Source organism: Fringilla coelebs (assembly GCF_963513975.1).
Source record: "Fringilla coelebs genome assembly, chromosome: 17".
Taxonomy (NCBI): domain Eukaryota; kingdom Metazoa; phylum Chordata; class Aves; order Passeriformes; family Fringillidae; genus Fringilla; species Fringilla coelebs.
Genome location: NC_140043.1, coordinates 11,645,158 through 11,664,085, shown reverse-complemented (window position 1 = coordinate 11,664,085; position 18,928 = coordinate 11,645,158). Strand labels below are relative to the sequence as shown.

General features: G+C 43.4%; 2 protein-coding genes across 3 annotated transcripts; one reads left to right on the top strand and one right to left on the bottom strand.

The window, feature by feature from the left end:
- The first annotated feature begins 178 nt into the window (after positions 1–178).
- Positions 179–14,672, top strand: USP30 (ubiquitin specific peptidase 30). Its single transcript, XM_084217517.1, has 12 exons — positions 179–647; positions 1,939–2,124; positions 3,429–3,532; positions 4,731–4,829; positions 5,501–5,543; positions 5,797–5,891; positions 6,949–7,008; positions 8,010–8,096; positions 8,525–8,605; positions 9,438–9,657; positions 10,227–10,347; positions 11,097–14,672. Exons 1-12 carry the CDS (start codon positions 548–550, stop codon positions 11,332–11,334), a joined length of 1,434 nt encoding a protein of 477 aa, XP_084073643.1. The 5' UTR covers positions 179–547; the 3' UTR covers positions 11,335–14,672.
- Positions 14,673–15,154: 482 nt separating this feature from the next.
- ALKBH2 (alkB homolog 2, alpha-ketoglutarate dependent dioxygenase) lies at positions 15,155–18,216 on the bottom strand. 2 transcript variants are annotated; one of them, XM_084217519.1, is made up of 4 exons: positions 17,980–18,216; positions 17,173–17,371; positions 15,998–16,210; positions 15,155–15,200 (listed from the first exon to the last, which is right to left on the bottom strand). In XM_084217519.1, exons 1-4 carry the CDS (start codon positions 18,194–18,196, stop codon positions 15,179–15,181), a joined length of 651 nt encoding a protein of 216 aa, XP_084073645.1. In that variant the 5' UTR covers positions 18,197–18,216; the 3' UTR covers positions 15,155–15,178. The 2 variants fall into 2 exon arrangements, with proteins under 2 accessions (XP_084073645.1, XP_084073644.1); XM_084217518.1 differs by lacking the exon at positions 15,155–15,200 and having other exon boundaries at positions 15,573–16,210.
- Between the last annotated feature and the right edge of the window lie 712 nt (positions 18,217–18,928).

The window sequence follows — 18,928 nt, the reverse complement described above, 5'->3', positions numbered from 1 at the left end:
TCCGAGGGGAGGGGGCGGCGGCCACCGGAGCGGGTCGGGACGGAGCGGGAAGGGGCTCGGAATGAGCCGGGAGGGGGCCGGCTCTGAGGGGAGGGCGGGCGGGGGCAGCTCGGGCTGGTCGGGGCGAAGCCTCGGCCGAGCGCCTCCTTTCTTCCCTCACCTCCTTCATTTCCCTTTCCCCCTTCCTTTCTCCCTTTCCCTTTCTTTCTTCCCTTCTCCCCTGCCCTTTTCCTGCTGCATTTCCCCTTTCCCATATCCCCGTTCCCTTTGCGCTCCGGTTCCGGGGGCAGGCCGGGGGGCTGAGGGCTCTCGGGGTTCCCGCAGCTCCTGCCCCTACTCCCGTTATTCCCGCAGCTCCTGCTTCTATTCCCGTTTTCCCCGCAGCTCCTGCCCCTATTCCCGTTTTCCCCGCAGCTCCTGCCCCTATTCCCGTTTTCCCCGCAGCTCCTGCCCCTATTCCCGTTATTCCCGCAGCCCCTGCCCCTATTCCCGTTATTCCCGCAGCCCCTGACCCTGTTCCCGTTTTTCCCGTGGCAGGCACCGAGCCATGCGGAGCTGGGGGGTGCTGGGGGGCGCGGCGGCGGCGCTGGCAGCCGGGATTTACGTCCTGTGGGGCCCCATCAGCGGCAGGAAACGGCGGCGGAGAGGTACCGGGGGCTGGGGGTACCGGTACCGGCACCGGGAACCACCCCGGCACGGCCTTGATCCCGTTTTTCCTGGGATCTGGGTGGGATTTTGGGAAGGAATTCCATCGGGTGCAGGGCGACCCCCTAGGAAGGGAATGATTGGCGTCTCTGAGTCCATTGATCAATTGCTTCATTAGACTAAATTATATTACATTAATTGATTAATTATATAATAATATATTAGTGTCTATTAATGATATCTATTATATATTAATTATATATATGCCACGTATTAATTATATATATACCATATTAATTATACGCATATTACACATACACACCATATTAATTATATATACACATTTTATGTATTAATTATAATAATATATAATACCACCATATATGAATTCTATATATACCATATATGAATTCTATATACACCATATATTAATTGCATATACACCATATTAAATATACACATATTACACATATACGCCATATTATACCCATAAACACAATATTAATTATATATACACCATATATTAATGATACTTATTATATTTATTAATTATATTTATTAATTAATATCTAATACCACCATATATTAATTATAGGTACATCATATATGAATTATATATACACCATATATTAATTATACATATTATATATATTAATTAATATCTAATACCACCCTAATAATTATAGATACACCATGTATGAATTATATATACACCATATTAACTATACACACATTACACATATACACCATATTATACACATATACACCAGAATAATTATATATACACCATATATTAATGATACTTATTATTATATTTACTAATTATATATATTAATTAATATATAAAACAACCATATATTAATTATATTTACGCCATATACTAATTATATATACACCATATATTAATTGCATATGCACCATATAGTAATGATACTTATTCTTATATTTATTAATTATATATATATTAATTAATATATAATACCACCATATCTTAATTTTAGGTACATCATATCTTAATTATATATACATCATATTAATTACACACATATTACACATACACACCATATTATGCACATATACCCCATATTAATTATGTATACCCCATATATTAATTATATGGATACTGAAAAAAATTGTGAAATTTTTCAAAGACCAAAAAATCAACTGAAACAGCACGAACTGAACACTGAACTGCCTGAAATCCATTTTTCTGTACTTGCACAGCATGCCTACTGAAAGCCAGGATGTTTGCCCTGGATTTCACGGTGGAAACTCTTGCCATTCTCTCTGCAGGGCTTGTGCCAGGCCTCCTGAACCTGGGCAACACGTGTTTCATGAACTCCCTGCTGCAGGGCTTGTCCTCCTGCCCCTCCTTCATCAGGTGGCTGGAGGAGTTCACAGCCCAGTACAGGACAGAGCAGGAGCAGCCCCAGCAGCAGCCCCAGCACCTCTCAGTGACTCTGCTGCAGCTCCTCAGAGGTACTGGCACATTTCCTCTTGTGGCAAACCAAGGGTTAACTGTTGAAGGAGAGATGTTGTCATTTTTAGGCTCTTTTCTCAAAGAAAGAAGCTTGTGGGGGTTTGTATTCCCTGTTTTATTTCCCTCTCTAATTTTCAGATTAATTGAAATGCCTTGGGCAAAGCTCAGCCACCTTTCACAGAAGGGTTGAATTCTATAGAACTCAAGAAATTTAGAATTCTAATAAGAAATTATTAGCAAATAATTTAATTTTTTTTGTTTTCCCCAGCTTACTATTTTCACAAAAACCTGGGACTATTCAACCACATTTTGCAGGATTTTGGATATTAAAAATTAAATTTAAATATTATTATAAAGTATCACATAAATGTAAAATATTAGTATAAAATAACTAATATACTTTTATATAATAGATTTAGATAATAAATAAATTATATAGATACATAAATTAATAAATAAACTATATAAATAAATCTCTCTATATAATTATTATTTATATGATATTGATACCTGTTTATATAACAGGTGTTATATAACATACAAAATATTCTTATAAAAGATAAAAGAGAAAATATTTTTATTATATATATTATATCATAATAAAAGAATATATTATACCTATTATATATAAGAATATATAGTCTTATATATTATATAAAATATATAATGTATAATGTATATTATATAATATATAATATATAATATATAATATATAATATATAATATATAATATATAATATATAATATATAATATATAATATATAATATATAATATATAATATATAATATACATGATAATAATCATATACAATATATTATAATAAAAGAAATAATAAAATTATATATAATAAATTTATGTAATAAATAAGTTATATAAATAAATTAACTATAAGAATAAATTTATGTAATAGATATGATATAATATACAAAATACTATTATAAAAGGTAAACTATAAAATATTATATGAATATAAACTATTCTTATAAAATAAATAAGGTAATTTTATATAGAGAAATAAATAAAAATATAAATAAATTTCTATAATAAATATTAGGTAGAATACAAAATATTATTATAAAATATTTAATATTTTAAGCTCAAGGGGATTAATTTTTGGGCTAAATTAATCTCTGACACCCTCAAGTGACCCCCTGGCTTCCCTCTCAAGTTGTTTTTAAAGGAAATTTCTGTCTTGGGACGTTCCTGTGGAAGTGCTGTGAGGCTGGTGGTGCTCTAGCCCCACAAACCACTGATTTTTCCCCATTTTTGGCTCCTCCTGATGCTCCTGCCTTCCCTCCCCAGCTCTGTCCTGCCAGGAGGTGCCAGAGGACGATGTGCTGGATGCCAGCTGCCTGCTGGAGGTGCTCAGGATGAACAGGTGGCAGATCTCCTCCTTTGAGGAGCAGGTGAGTGCAGCAGGAACACACCCAGGGCTGGGGCTCTCACACCTGGATCCTGCTCCAGAAAGGGATGGAAACTCCACAGCTTGGGAATGGGAATGGGGCTCTCAGTGGGATGGGAATTCCCCAGGGAATTCCAAACCTTGTCCTTACCAACAGGCCCAGGAATATTAAAGCAGAGGAGATCCCTGATTTCCCTCTGGATAATGGATCTGTTCCCATCTTTTCAGTAATCCTAATTATTTGCATTTTTTGTCAGTATTTCCAATGCACTCCATCAATTATCCCACTCCTAATATATATTCCTGATTTCCAAGGATGGATTTCAATGATGCTTCCCACAAAATCCAGGAAAACAGGGATTTTGGGAATTCATTTGAGGGTATTTTTTTCCTCCCAAGTGTTTTAGGTTTTTGTGAGTTTATATGGCCCAGAATGCCTTGAGTACCTTGTGCTGTTAGGAAGCTTTTGGGGACAACAAAATGTATTAAATATAAACACAAATATAATAATAATAATAATAATAATAATAATAATAATAATAATAATAATAATAATAATAATAATAATAATAATAATAATAATAATAATAATAATAATAATATTGTGATATATTATGGTAATTGTATATAATAACATATATAATTACACTATATAATAATTATATATATTATATATAATAACTACAACATAATAATATATATCTATAGAAAAGTGATATATGATAGTAATTGTATATAATAATATATAAAATTATATTATATAATAATTTTAAATAATATATAATAATTACAATGTATTATAATAATACTTATAATATGTCTATATAAAAGTGATATATGATAGTAATTGTATATAATATCTATATATAATTCATTAAAAATATATATTTTATATATATAATTGAACAAATATATTTAATCTATTTATTTAGAAACTTTATTTTTCATTATTATTTATGTTTAGTTTGTACTTACATATTTAATATTTATATATGTTATATGTGATATTATTTATATTATATATTTCAGACGTGCTTAAATATAAAATATAAATATAATATAAAAACTTAAATATTAAATTATAAATACAAATACAAATATAAATCCAGGCTCTGAGCTGTATATTTTCCTGAATTTCCTGTGGAATTGCAGCCCTCCTGGGATGTTTTGTTGATGTCTTTTTTCCCTGATTCCACTTCCAGGATGCCCACGAGCTGTTCCATGTCCTGACCTCTTCCCTGGAGGACGAGCGGGATCGGCAGCCCCGTGTGACCCATCTGTTCGATGTGCATTCCCTGGAGGTGATCCCACTTCTTTCCTGATCACAAACTCCTGCCATCTGCCCACATTCCCAAGTAGAAAGTGTAGATTTAGGATATTTTGATTCTCTTCCTAAAGGTGTTCTTTAATCATTTGATAGGGACTCATCAATAAGTCAAATTTAAAGAATTATGAAGAAAATATCTTTGAATTTCCACTGTTCCTGCTTTCCTGAGGGTTTTTTCATCCCTAAGTCCATGGGATGTAGGGATTTAAATCAGTCTCTCCAACAGTTACTGTGATCCCACCTGAAAAAGGGTTGAAAACTGCAAAAAAGGCATTTCTGGAAGAGTTTTATGGAGGTAAAATCGATCTTATCCTCCAGCTTGCTGATAAACTTGATGCAGATGGAAAATATCTAGTTTTGCCTAAAATATAGACCAAAAAAAAAAGACAAAATCTCCTATTTTAGTGTTCTGAGGCAGAGAGTCCTACAGGTTAATTATTCTTTTGCAAGCAATTATCAATTATAAATTTGTTTTGTAGCAGGTTTCTTGTTCTTACAAATATAAAGAGCCACAATTTTTCTAATGCCAGAAAAGCCAATTAGGGATGAAATAGGAGCACATTTAATACTTCATGTATTAAATTTGTAAGTATTTTCTATGTTGCTGAGGTAGGGTTAATGAAATGTTTTTATCTCCCTCTGTAGCAACCAGAAATAATCCAAAAGCAAATAAGCTGCAGAACAAGAGGTAGGATTTTATCCCTTCTGGATATTCTGAATATTCATAGGATAGTTTTGTTTAATAAAGGGATAATATTAATTGATCTTTTTACTGAACTGAAATAGAAATCAAAAATATAAATAAACCTCAATGAATTATTAATCACTGAGACAAAAGTGTGCTGTGGAGGCATTAATTTTATAACTGAAGGGCAAAAGTGTGTGATAGGAATGATGAAAATGGATGAATGGAAAATCCAAGGACGATTTTTGTGTTGCAGGATGTCTTCCCCCTATGTCCAACCACTGGAAATCTCAGCACCCTTTCCATGGAAGGCTGACCAGCAACATGGTCTGCAAACACTGTGAACACCAGGTAAAATAGATAATATTTTATATTATTAATATCTGTGTCATGTGAGGAGTGATTTCCTGGAACCATCATCCCTTGGTCATGATCAAGGATTTATCCCTAAATAGACTAAAAAAAAAAAAATCCATGTGTTGCACCTTGTGGAGGGTAACAGCTGCCTCATCAAGCATAATGGTTGTTTTATTCTATTAATGAATTAACAATTAATTGATTAATATTACCTGAAAACCCACTCACCTGGCTGAGTTTAGGACTCGCTGCTCATTCTGCAAAGCACATTTTGCAAAGTCCGGTTATCCCAAATAAGGAGATGCAGACAACCTGAACAATGGAAAAAAACCCAGAAAATAAACCTCATTTATAACCCAAACCAAGAAAACATTTGTATTTTAGTTCTCAAAACTTTGCAAACAGATTGGAATGAGGAGGAGGAATAGGCTGAGCAGAACGTTCCTGATGTTCCCTGGCCCAGCTGGGAAACTGAGGGGTTTGGATCCTGTTCCACCAGGGAATTATGGACAGCACAGGGCACAGGCTCACCTTGGGAGAGCTGGGTTGGAATTTTTGGGGACTGATGATGCCTTGGAGGCTACTTTGAACAGAGGCTACACATTGTTAAAGAATAAAGTAGATATTTATTAAAAAGGCTTCCCAAGATGCACCTTGGGCAGTAAAAGAGCCTGGCCAGGGCTGCACCCAAGATGGTCATGAGTTTTCACACTTTTTTATAAGTTTTGGTCCATTTCCATATTAGGGTTAATTGTCCAGTTACAGCCTCAGGTTATGAAGTCCCATCCTCCCAGTTTGCTCTCCTCAATTTACACTTTTTGAGCCTTTTGGGCCTTTTTGCTGTTGACACTTTGGAGAAGCTGCAGTGGTGTCCTTGGTTCTGGGGCTGGAGAAGGATTGTTTTGTCTGAGTGAACTGTGAGGAGAACTTGCTAACATTTTATATGAATTTCAGAGTTATATACTAATGCAGTGCAGAATGTGAAAAATATGAAAGCTACAACTGAAGGCATCACTGACATAAATGCTGGCTCTGGAATGTTCTCTTGCAGAGCCCTGTGAGGTTCGACACCTTCGACAGCCTCTCCCTGAGCATTCCAGCAGCTGTGTGGGTGCGTATCCCCCTGCTCCTGATCCACCCTGCCCTTCCCAGGGCCTTCCTCAGGTGCAGAAGACACTCAGAGTTCCTTTAGGACTTGATTTTCCTGCTCTGTTACAATCCTGTGCTGCTGCAGGACCTTCTCCCTAACGGGTGGTGTGAGGTTGAGATGAGCCCAGCAACAGAACTTGGTGATGCCACCAGAGCTTTTTGTTTCTCCTGGTGGAGGGTTTGGTCTTTTCTGTAGAATGTGAAGAGCCCAGATCATATCCCAAGGGTTTCTTCCCATCCTGGGAAGGTGTCCTTCAGCTGGCAGTTCACACCTTACCCCATCCAGGCTTTTCCAGTGGGTGAATTCAACTGGGAATTGTTTCCATTTCTTTCTGACTCTGAAAAAATTCAAAATGACAAAACATTGTGGATTTTTAGGGCAACATCTGCAGGATATTTTTGGACTTTAAGAATTTGTTAACTTCATGTCTGGTAGTGATCTTTCCACAACTCATGGAAATAGTGATTCCTTTTTGCAGAGTGCCCTTCTAGACAGCCAGGATTGAAATCTGGACACATCTTCTGCTCTTTGTGTTGTGTTTTATCCAGTCCTTGGCAGGGCAGGATGTAAGGAAGGGCAGCAAGGAGGCCTAGATCCCATTAAAAGCTGTATTTCTGCTATGGAGAGGGCCAGAGAGCATGAAATGATCCCTGAAGTACTGGAATGAGAGATAAATAGGAACAGAACAGAAATCTGTGGTTTAAAACCCCACTGAAAGCTCACACAGGGAATCACTGCTGCTGTTTTCAAAAGGCTGCAGAGTTTTCCATGTTTAATCCAGGCTAAAGGAGAATCCCCACAGTTCCATGATCACCCACAGCCATTTCCTCAGTTCTTTCATGAAATAAATCTGCAGTTCTGTAGTTTTTCTATGGAAGGAATTATTAAAAATCCCTTCCCAGAATCCAGTGGAATGCACCCTAAAATTCCTGCAAATAATTCTGGCTTTTCTTGGCACTCAGGGTCGTCCCATGACACTGGACCATTGCCTCCATCACTTCATCTCCTCAGAGTCTGTCAAGGATGTTGTGTGTGACAACTGCACCAAAGTAGGTCCCTTTGATTCCTGTCACTTGAATTCCTGGCTTCACTTTCCACCTCCTTTTTCTTCAGGACTTGGGAAAAGCCTCTGGGGTTACAGATATTCAACAAGCAGTTTTTGCAGAATATCTGAGGCTTTACTTACTACTGCTGTTACAAAAATCTACAAATATTTTATTCTGTAGTTGCCAGGTATCACCAGGGATAATTTTTTTGCTCTGGTATTGTTTAAAAATCAACAGAAGAGGCAAATGAGTGGTTCTGAGTGAATGGAGTTCTCTAAATGCTCATTTCTGTTTGATTTTGGTTTAGAATTTTGACCCTTTAGGAATTCTGAAGAGCATTCCTAGGTGTGATTAATGCACTGAGCATAAACCAGACAATTAATTGCTCCTGTCTGCAGGTGCCTTCATTTTTTTTTTCCTTTTCATTCCAGATCCAGGCACAAGGAATTCTGAATGGACAGAACATAGAAAACCAGAGAACAACATTTGTTAAGCAATTAAAGTTAGGAAAGGTGAGGCAAAAAACCCCCTTCAAATCTCCTAAATCCTGTCATAGTAACTTCTCCCTTGGAGCTGGTTGTGTCCATTTCTTGCTGTTAGACCACAAATGTTTTGTTTTTCAAAGTAAACTCACCTCACAAATAATTGTGGGCATTGAGGCTTCAACTCAGCAAAACATCAAACATTAAACACTTACAGGATGTGAATATTCTCCTGTTATTTAGCAAAACACTTAAGTGTGAATTTGGCTCAGTGTCATGTCTTAGATTTTACATTAATTTTACATTTGCTCTTCAGTGAGCAAATTGATTTATATTTACAGGGTTTGTAGCATCTTTAGCAATTCCTCGTTTCAGAGAAATTAAAATATTCTGAGTACAGCTGGTGAGTAAACATCAGCTGTGATTTCTAAGAGAAAACTAATTTTTTGTTGTTCTGTAATCCTGTCATGCAGAGGCCAGCAGGGCACTGGTGTGTAATTAGGAGCCTCAGGTGCCAATAATAATAATAATAATAATAATAATAATAATAATAATAATAATAATAATAATAATAATAATAATAATAATAATAATAATGATGATGATGATGTACTTCTTGCTACAGCAATGATTTTGAATTTCAGCTCTTTATAACACTTAAGGTTTTTGGTTTTCCCCTGTGCAAAGCCATTAATTTTTGGGGAGTAGGAGATACCAGGAATCTCACAAGAATTATTGTCACATTTTAAGGACACTGTTGCCACTGAGTTTACACAGAGATAAGGGAAATGCATTTCCTTAATTCCTGGACTTACCAGCTGTTTCTTTTCCATGAAAAATGTGGATTTTTCCTTTCCTGAAGCTGCCCCAGTGTTTGTGCATCCACCTGCAAAGGCTGAGCTGGTCAAACCAAGGCACTCCCCTGAAGAGACACGAACACGTCCAGTTCAATGAATTCCTGGTGATGGACATCTACAAATATCGAGTTCCTGGTCCCAAACCCTGCCAGGAGCAGCTCAGCCAGAAAAACCCTGAGGAGACAACCCCTGGAATAAAGGATGGGAGAGCAGGGAAACCTTCAGGTACCTCTTTTGCCAATTTAGATTAGTTTAGATCTTTCCGCATGTCAGGGATCAAAAGTTCTCTGCAGGATCAAGCCATGAGCAGCATCTTGATGTGGGGCTCTGCAAAGAGGACAGAAATTCCTTTGCCATTCCTAAATTTACAGTTCAGTTTGGAAAATTTTATTTTGATCCTACTAAATATATATATACACATACATACACATAAAAATTAGTTTTTATGTCCAAAGGTGTGTTGCACTTGGGATGTCCCAGGGTTTTTCTTGTTACAGATCTCGCTTCAGGACAAGCAGAGAGGGAATGCTGGGAATGATGGATTCTTCAAAAACAATTGGAAAATCCAGCTATAGAAGTCTGTCCTTAGGCAGCTCAATATTCCTTTAGAGTTGGGATTTTGGACACGTGGCAATTTCCATATTTGTCATGTAAAATGAATTTGAATAAAATATCCATTGCTTTTGGATATGAAAATCAATAAAAAACCTTCATATCCCATGATGAGGAGCAGGGATGCAGTTCTTAGCAACAGCATTCCAGTTAAATCCCTGAATTTCTCCTTCCTCTGGCAGATGCAGAACAACCAGCTGGTACCAAACCTCTCTTCATGAATGGTGCCTCCTCTTCTTCCTCCTCTCCCTCATTTTTAATGTCCCCAGGAACTTTCCCACTTGCTGCATTCCCTGAGTGCAGGTAAGTTAGAGATTTTGTACCCTGTCTCTTCAATTCTGTCCTTCAAATTGTTTTCCTTTCTTCTTCCTTGTCCTGAGGCTGCCCAGTCACAGAATGTGACTTTGTCTCAGCTCCTGTGCTTGTCTCTTGGGTGATTTTTAGTCTTGGGAAAGGGAGTAGGGCAAGTTACAAGCAAAATTCAAAATCTCCTTCCTCTGGTTCATGGTGCTTCTGAACAGCCATAATCTCATTGCTGCTGGTTTCCTCTTGCCCTTCTTTTCCTTCATTTTCAAATGGCTGTAAGAGATCCATAGAGTTTTTTGTTTCTCAGACATTTTTGATTTCAGTTGCACCTGCCATGATTTCGCTGGGTAAATCACCCTTGGGGTCTTCTGCTGATAATCCTTTTCCATAGAATTCCAGAATGGGTCAGGTTGGTAGGGAACTTAGGGACCATCCAGTGCAGTCCCCTTCCCATGGGCAGGGACACCTTCCACTATCCCAGGTTGCTCCAAACCCCATCCATCCTGGCCTTAGACACTTCCAGGGATGGAGCAGCAGGAAAAAGCAGTTTGGATTACAGAATGATTTGGGTTGGAAGGGAACTTGGAGATCATCCCATCCCACCACTTACCATGGGCAGGGACACCTTCCACTAGACCAGGGATGGAGCAGCCACACAGGGAGCCACACCTTGCTCCAGGCAGGAATTGTGGCTGCTCTGGTGTGTGTGTGTGTGTGTGTGGCCAGGCTGACCCGTGTCCCCGCAGGGCCCCGCTGTACCTGTACCGCCTGATGGCCGTGGTGGTGCACCATGGGGACATGCACTCGGGACACTTCGTCACCTTCCGGCGCGCGCCGGGCGCCCGCGGCAGCCAGTGGCTCTGGATCTCGGACGAGTCTGTGCGCAGGGCCAGCCTGCACGAGGTGCTGGCAGCCAGCGCCTACCTGCTGTTCTACGAGCGCGTGCACGGCCGGGCCCAGCCCCAGAGCCCGGCCCAGAGCTGAGCCAGCGCCCCTGGGATGGTCCCAGCCCTTGGGATGGTCTCAGCCCTTGGGACCATCCCAGCCTCAGGACCATCCCAGCCCTCGGGGTCATCCCAACCCCGGGATGGTCCCAGCCCCTGGGGCAGTCCCAGCCCCTGGGATGCTGGGATGGTCCCAGCCGCCGGGATGGTTCCAGCCCCGGGACCAACTCAGCTCTTGGGACCATCCCAGCCCCTGAGATGGTCCCAGCCCCTGGGATGGTCTCAGGCCTCGGGACCGTCCCAGCCCTTGGGATCATCCCAGTCCTTGGGATCATCCCAGCCTCAGGATCATCCCAGCCCTCGAGGTCATCCCGACCCCGGGATGGTCCCAGCCCCTGGGGCAGTCCCAGCCCCTGGGATGGTCTCAGCCCTTGGGATGGTCTCAACCCTCGGGACCGTCCCAGCCCCTGGGATCATCCCAGCCTCAGGACCATCCCAGCCCTCGGGGTCATCCCAACCCCTGGGATAGTCCCAGCTGCCAGGATGGTCCCAGCCGCTGGGATGGTTCCAGCCCCGGGACCAACCCAGCCCTTGGGACCATCCCAGCCCTTGAGATTATCCAAGCCCCTGAGATGGTCCCAGCCCTTGGGATGGTTCCAGCCCTTGGGACCATCCCAGCTCCTGGGAAGGTCCCAGCTCTCAGATGGAGCCTCTCCATTATGCAAACCTCCCCCTCTCCAGGCTCCCTTCCCCGTGGGAGCAGCTGGGAGTTGTGGTTTGTACCCAGATCCTGCTGTTGCAGCAGTGTGCAGCCCCAGGTGTGTGTTTGAGAAGTGTTTTCTGCCTGTCCCAAGGCTCTGTTCCATCGCCTGACACCGCACTTTTCCCAGGGAGATGCTTCATCCCACACATTTCACTTCCCAAGGGGGAGCCCTGGAAAGGGTTGATGTCAAGCTGCTGTTGAGGAGCCCCTGCCCATCCCAGTCCCTCCCCTGGCACCTCTCCATGATACACCAGCCCCTCCAGGTTCCCTTCCCTGTGGCAATGGCTGGGAATTGTGTTTTGTACCAAAATTCCCAGAGCTGTTCCAGCCCCAAGCGTGTGTTGAGCAGCCTTTGTCTGTCAGGCAGGGATTTTATCCCAAGGCTCTATTCCCAATGTTTCCCAGTGGGGAGCCCTGGGAGGGGGCAGTGGGAAGCTGCTGTTGGCAATGATTTAAGACACAAAGTGCCTTGAGCTTCCCTGAGCAGCTGCATTGCCACTGGCCCAGCCCTCTGCATGCCCACTGTGTCCTGGGAATGCCTCATACCCATGGAATGAACACATGGAATCCCATTTCTCCTGACCCATCAAGTCAAGGCATCTCCACAAACTGCCCCCACTCAAAAGATTTCCCTGTTCACACAATTCTCCTCCTACTTCTTTATAATATAAAGTCCTTCTCCTGATTTAAACTGCTTTATCCAGGAGATAATTTTGTATCTATTAAGAGCTGAAACCTTAATTTATTGCTCCATACCTTTGGAATCTAGCTGGAATCAGCACATGGAAGTGTTTGCTAGTGCTCAGTGTTGTCATTTCCTTCAGCACTGTCGAATCCAGTTGTTTTGTAGCATCAACTACAACTTTTAATGCTGTGATTTCCAAGCTGCTGTAACTGTTCTAGACTTGCCCTTCCCATTTTATTGCTGGAATCTGCTATTCCCAGCACTGGGATCCATGCTCCTGGCTTGCAGCTGAGCTGTAGAGCAGGCCCTGGCCTTGTTAAATGGAATATAAACAAGAGGGCACTTACTGGTCTCATGAAGAAATCTAGGAATCCTACATCAGCTCCAGGCTGCCCTGTAAATAGAAATAAGGGGAATTCTGCTGCTCTGGATTGTTTGATGTGCAAAAGAAAAAAAAAAAAAAAAACAAACCCAAAGCACAGAGGGAGAGAAGCAGCAAAAATCCTCCTTTAGAAACCTGCTTTTAAATGACCAGGAATAAAATCTGTAGGTTGTTTTTAGCTCTTTTCTGTCCTTGTAAGCTTGGAGGAGAAAAATCCCTCACCAGACAAGCTTTTTTTCAGTGTGAAGTTTTCAAATAACAACTGTCTTAAATAGTTTTTTAGGGCAACTTTGTACCTCATGAATTCATAGTGCTGCCCAAAGCTCGGGGGTGTCCACACTTCCTCAGGAGAGGCTCCAAACCAGCCAAAGCAGGAGTGGTAGAATAGGTGGATATGCAAAATTATTTACACAACTCATCATTCCAGAGTCTGGAGCACAATTCCTGGCCCAGGTAAAGCTCATAGTACATAAATATTGATAAATCCACTGCTGGACTGGGACCTGGTTCCTGGCTGTGCTGCACGAGCAGTCGCTTGGTTTTAACTTGTTTTAATTTACAGAAAACCAAGAAAGCAAACAAAAACCAAACCAAACCCTTGAAGGATGCAAAATGCCAAAAATTTGCTCTGGCCACTGAAGGGAGAGCTGAGAGAGCTGGAGAAGGAGCCAGCCCTCCCTACTGGGAGCCATCTAAAACCATCACCCCAACGTCTCCCTCCAGCAGATCTGCCCCTGCACCTCAGAACTGAAACCATTTCCAGTGCCAGCAGTGGCTGTCCTGCATTCTCCAGGCTCAGTGCTCTGCTTGGGGGTTTTTCTTGCATTTGGGGTTTTTTTCCATGGATTTGGGGGTTCAGCTGAGCAGCCCCTTGGCTTAGTTGTGCTGGAGGAGGGGCAGACGACACGCACACTATGGACTGAAATCTGGCAGCTGGGACCAGCAGGTTTTCTTTGCCAAGAGCTGTTTCCCTGGGCTGTGGATTGACTCTGGATCTCCCTCAAGGGCTATCAGGGGGAGGGTGGAGCCTTTTTTCTGGCTTTGCCTGGTGGGGAGGAGTAAATAGGCTTGGCTTAACCCTCAGGTGAGGAAGGGAGCAAAGCCCAGCCTCAGTCCTGGCCCTGAGCTGTGCCAGATCCTCCCAGCCCCGTGTGAGCTGGGGATCTGTGCAGGGCTTTGGGAGCTCATCCTCCCCTCTGGAGGTCACTGGGGTCTGTTTTCCAGCCAGCCACACCTGTGGAGATCAGTGGAATTTGTGCAGGTGTTTGGGAACCAGCCCTCCCCTTTGCAGGTCCCAGGGCTCTGTGTTTGCCAGCCCAGCCTCCCTCTGGAGATCACTGGGATCTGTCTTTCCAGAGGTCACAGAACTCTGTGTTTTTCAGCTAAACTTCCCCTCTGGAGGTCACTGGGATCTGTTTTCCAGCCAAACCTCCCCTCTGGGAGGGCTCTGTGCAACCACAAGGCTCAAACTCTGGTACTCGTCCCTCCCAAGCTGCCATGGTGGAGAAGATGTTAATAAATTGTAAAGAATTAAGAGCTCCAAGATGACATTTCTGTGTTTGAATTATTCTTGTCTTATTTTATGTGTTAATTTAAAAATGTCTGTTCCAGTCTAAGCACTGCACTGCTGTTTGAAGTTGCTTTTTTTCCACTTCAGGGTATTTTTGTAACTGTACAGTAGCAATAAAAGAAGAAACTTGGTAGAAAAATCAGTGTGGGGATGTCTTGAAACAAACACCAAGCTGGGAGCTTGAGAGGTTGAAACAACACTTCACAAGCCTTGGATAAGAAAGATTTTCAAGCTCCACAGAGCATCTCAGAGTGGCAGAGGGTGGGAAGTACCAATTCCCAATTCTCTGCACAGGAATAATGGACCCACCACTGAAGGTCAGAGCCCAGCAGTAATTCCAGTGGCTGTAGCCAGGTTACAGAGGATTTGGTTCCCATTCTCACCCAGAACTTACCATTCCTTGATGGTTCAAGATCTCTAGGAGACTGGACAGAATTCCTTCATTTCCAGCAGGATTCCCTGGGAGTGTGGGAGGTGATGGCTTTCAGGCAGTCAGGAGGGGATCCCTAGGGATAATTATTTAGGAAAATACACTCTCAGATAGAAATGGGACAACCCAGTTCTTCCCCACAAGGGCATTTTTTGCTGCCTGGTTTTTGTACAAAGGACCTTGTGCTTCTCCTGCAAGAGGAGTCTCCTTCAGGAGCAGAGGAATTCAAGCAGACAGGAGTGAAACACTCATCCAGCCACAGCCTGTCCTCACACCTCAGCACTCCCCTTCTCCATGTCAAGCTCATTTTGCTTTATTTTAATTTAAAAAAACCCCAAGCAAACCAGAGCTCATTGACAGAAAGTACCACCTGTAGAATATCAGCTTTACACGACCACAGCTTGTGGCTCACAGTGTTTATAAACTGCTGCCTGTAGGCGATGGAGCATTTTCATCTTCTTGGAACACTGCTAAGATAAAGATCAGCTGAGAACAAACTTCTCCCCGAGCAAAACAAGGGGAGCAATCAGCAAAACCAGGGATCAGCAGGACCAGAGCAACATTCCCCAGAGGGAAGAACCTTGCCATTGAGATCAGCAGTCACAGGCTTCAGCAGCAAATAATTAAATTTTGTCCATTAGGGGATGGACCAGGAGGTGAATCCAGAATTCACCTGCTGAACAGGTGAGTCCACAGTTCCAGCAGGAACTGAAACTTCAGAGCAGGTGACTCCACAGTTCCAGCAGGAACTACATTCACTTTTCAGAGCCCAAAGGCTGAACATTTCCCCTCTGGGAGACGGGCAGGACATTCCTGAAGGTGAGGTTGACTCTGGGGGCCAGCACCCTCCTGCGTGGGGGCAGGCTGTGGTACCAGTGCACGTTGGTGGGGTGCTTCATGAGCAGCAGGCTGCCGTGGGCCAGCTGCAGGCTGATCCTGGCCGGGCCCCGAGCCCCGGCCCGGCCCCGCCGCCGGAACACGAAATCCCGGCAGGCTCCGAAGGACACCGAGGCGATGGGGCTGAGGGGAACCAGCTCCTTCTCGTCGTCCCGGTGCTCCCCGATGTGGTCCAGGCCATCTTTGTACCTGGGAAGTAACTCTGGGTTCGTTATTCATTTAATTTAAAATAATAAATTAATTATTATTAATAATTGTAATTAAATCAATATTAAATTAAATTTCTGTATTACATGTATTATTTTTGTAATTAATATTTATTTATAGTTTATAAATTTATATTTATATTTTTATATTCTTATTTTAATATTTATATATTTAATATATTTATCCATTATACATCTATATTAATTTTATATTTAATTTTATACTTAATTTAATTTTATCTATTTTATTTTTAATATATTTTTATTTTCTATTTATATTGATAGATTTTATATTTATATGTTTAATATAGTGTAACTACATATTAATTTTACATTTTATATTTAATTTTATACTTAATTTAATTATATCTATTTTATTCTTGATATATTTTTATTTTCTATTTATATTGATAGATTTTATATTTATATGTTTAATATAGTGTAACTACATGTTAATTTTACATTTTATATTAAATTTTATACTTAATTATATAATATATAAATAGATACAATATATAATTAATTTAATAATAGATAATTAAATTACTTTAATAATTTAATAATTTCACTATTAATTAACAAATTATTAAATTAATTACTTTAATAATAATAAACATATAGTGCTGCGTTCTAAACTTCTTGTTTATCTTTCTAACTACTTTTATATTTCTATATTTTAAACTATAAAAGTCTAAACTTTCTTTTCCTTAGTTTAAACTTAGTTTTATTAGTGTCTCTGCTTTAAACCACAAATCCACATTCTTACTTCTAGCACTTAAGTTTGGAAGCCTTTTCTAAGGTCATAAATCCTGTGTTTAATTCTAAGCTTTAGCTTACAGGCCTAAAGCCCTGCAAGTTGCCTGCATTTCAGATCCAACATATAAATTTGTTTTTTTGTTCTATTTGAAGACAAAGCTGCTGGGTGCAGCAGGGCAGGGGCTGTACCTGTTGATGAGGACAAAGTTGAAGGTGTGTCCCGTCTCCGAGGTGACGCGCTCCCGGATCCGGGTCAGCACCGGGATCCAGGGCTTGGGGTGGAACGTGACCCCTGAGTAGGTGTAGGACAGGCCAGGGTCCCCATAGGTCACCTTCTTCCTGGGAATCTTGTGCCACGTGCCAAACACCTGCAGCTTGGTCATCTCATCTGTGGGAAGGATCAAACCTGGGTTTGTATTGTGTCTGCACGCTCCAGTATTCTCCCGGATCTGCAGCTTCTGGGAATCTCCAAGCAGGAATGAGGAGGCTCGTGACAACCCAGAAGCTGTCATCCCTGTTCCCAGGGCTTGTGTCACAGCCAAGCTGGACTCTGTCTTGTCCTGCCCCCTCACATCCCTCACACACTGCATGGCCAACAAATTCCAGTCACCACTCCAGGACTATCCCTTGACTAACACTTTCATACCAGCAAAACCAACCCTGGAGGGTCAGACCTGTGTCCCTGGCTTCTCAGGGCCAGGCTGTGCCACCACCAGGTGGCTGCAGGAACCTCCCAGTGCCCGCCAGCTGTGCCTGGCCCCTGGGAACTGCCCTGGGGCCCACCTGGGTGGGCTGGCCAGGGAAATGCTTCCCTGGGAAGGGGGATATGGAGGGGAATACAGCTGGACACAGAAAAGGTGGAGGCTGGGAGAGACCGGGGGGGTCATCCAGGCCACCCTCCTGCCCAAGCAGGGTGTCCAAGAGCACTGTCCAGGCCCTTCGGGAGGCCTCCGGAGCCTCCCTGGACTGCAGCACGCTCACAGGGCAGGAATGTACCTTCGAAATACTCCACCTCCTTCTCCAGCTCCTGGAAGATCTCGTCCGCCTCAGCCTTGCCGAAGAGGATGCGGTAATCACAGCTGAGCCCTTCAGCGCGGATCTCCCGCGGCGGCGGCCGCTCCGGGCCAGGCTTCTCCAGCCGCGGCCTCTTCTCGCCGCTGCCGCCGCCATCCCCCGCCGGCCCGCGGGGCAGTTTAACCACGAACCTGTCCATGGGCAGACCCGGGACCGGGCGCGATGCCCGGGAGGGAAGGAACGGGAACGGCGATCCCGCGGGAAACGGGAGCACGCGAAACCCCGCCCCGTCCCCGGCTGACCACGCCTCCCAGCGCACGCGCGCGGTTTTGGCGCCAAACCCGAGTCCCGCCCCTGCCCCGCCGGTTCCGCGCCGCTGCCGCCCCTCACTCAGCCCCGGCCGCCCTCGCTCGCCGCCTGCCCCGCTCCGCCGCAGCCATGATCGGGCAGAGGACGCTGCACTCCTTCTTCAGCCCCGCGCCGCCCAAGAAGCGCGGGCGCTCCCCGGAGCCGGGCGGCGATTCTGAGGTAGCGATCGGGGGGCTGAGGGGGCCCGCGGCTCCGGAGGAGGGGAGAGGGGAGGGAGGAGAGGGGTCTGGTGGCGGCACGGGGTGCCTGGCTCTGTGTGGCACTCCGAGGGGGCCTGGCGGCACTGACGGCCTTTCCTGAGGGGAGTTGGGGTGGGGGGGGGCACAATTTCCAAACTCCCGCGCGGCTCCACGCGTGGCTGAGCTGCCAATCAAGCGGCCACGCTCCGCTGCTGCCCAATGGGCGTTGAGCCCTTCCGTGACGTCACAGTTGCTAGGTGAAAACCTCCCCTCCAGCCGCGACGAGCCAATGGGGAGAAGCGAGCGTTTTTCCCGCTGACCAATAGCGAGAGGGCGTTTGTGCTCTCTGTTGTGGGCGGCCAATGGGGGCGCGTTTTGTGTTT

Bases quoted from the DNA above. Each gene is read 5' to 3' on its own strand.
- USP30 (XM_084217517.1), top strand. From the start codon at position 548: ATGCGGAGCTGGGGGGTGCTGGGGGGCGCGGCGGCGGCGCTGGCAGCC. The intron at 8,097-8,524 runs GTAGGTCCCTTT...TTTTCATTCCAG, and splicing joins TGTGTGACAACTGCACCAAA to ATCCAGGCACAAGGAATTCT. The intron at 8,606-9,437 runs GTGAGGCAAAAA...CCTTTCCTGAAG, and splicing joins AGCAATTAAAGTTAGGAAAG to CTGCCCCAGTGTTTGTGCAT.
- ALKBH2 (XM_084217518.1), bottom strand. From the start codon at position 18,196: ATGGACAGGTTCGTGGTTAAACTGCCCCGCGGGCCGGCGGGGGATGGC. The intron at 17,372-17,979 runs GTACATTCCTGC...TCCTTCCCACAG, and splicing joins GGAGGTGGAGTATTTCGAAG to ATGAGATGACCAAGCTGCAG. The intron at 16,211-17,172 runs GTACAGCCCCTG...GTTACTTCCCAG, and splicing joins AACTTTGTCCTCATCAACAG to GTACAAAGATGGCCTGGACC.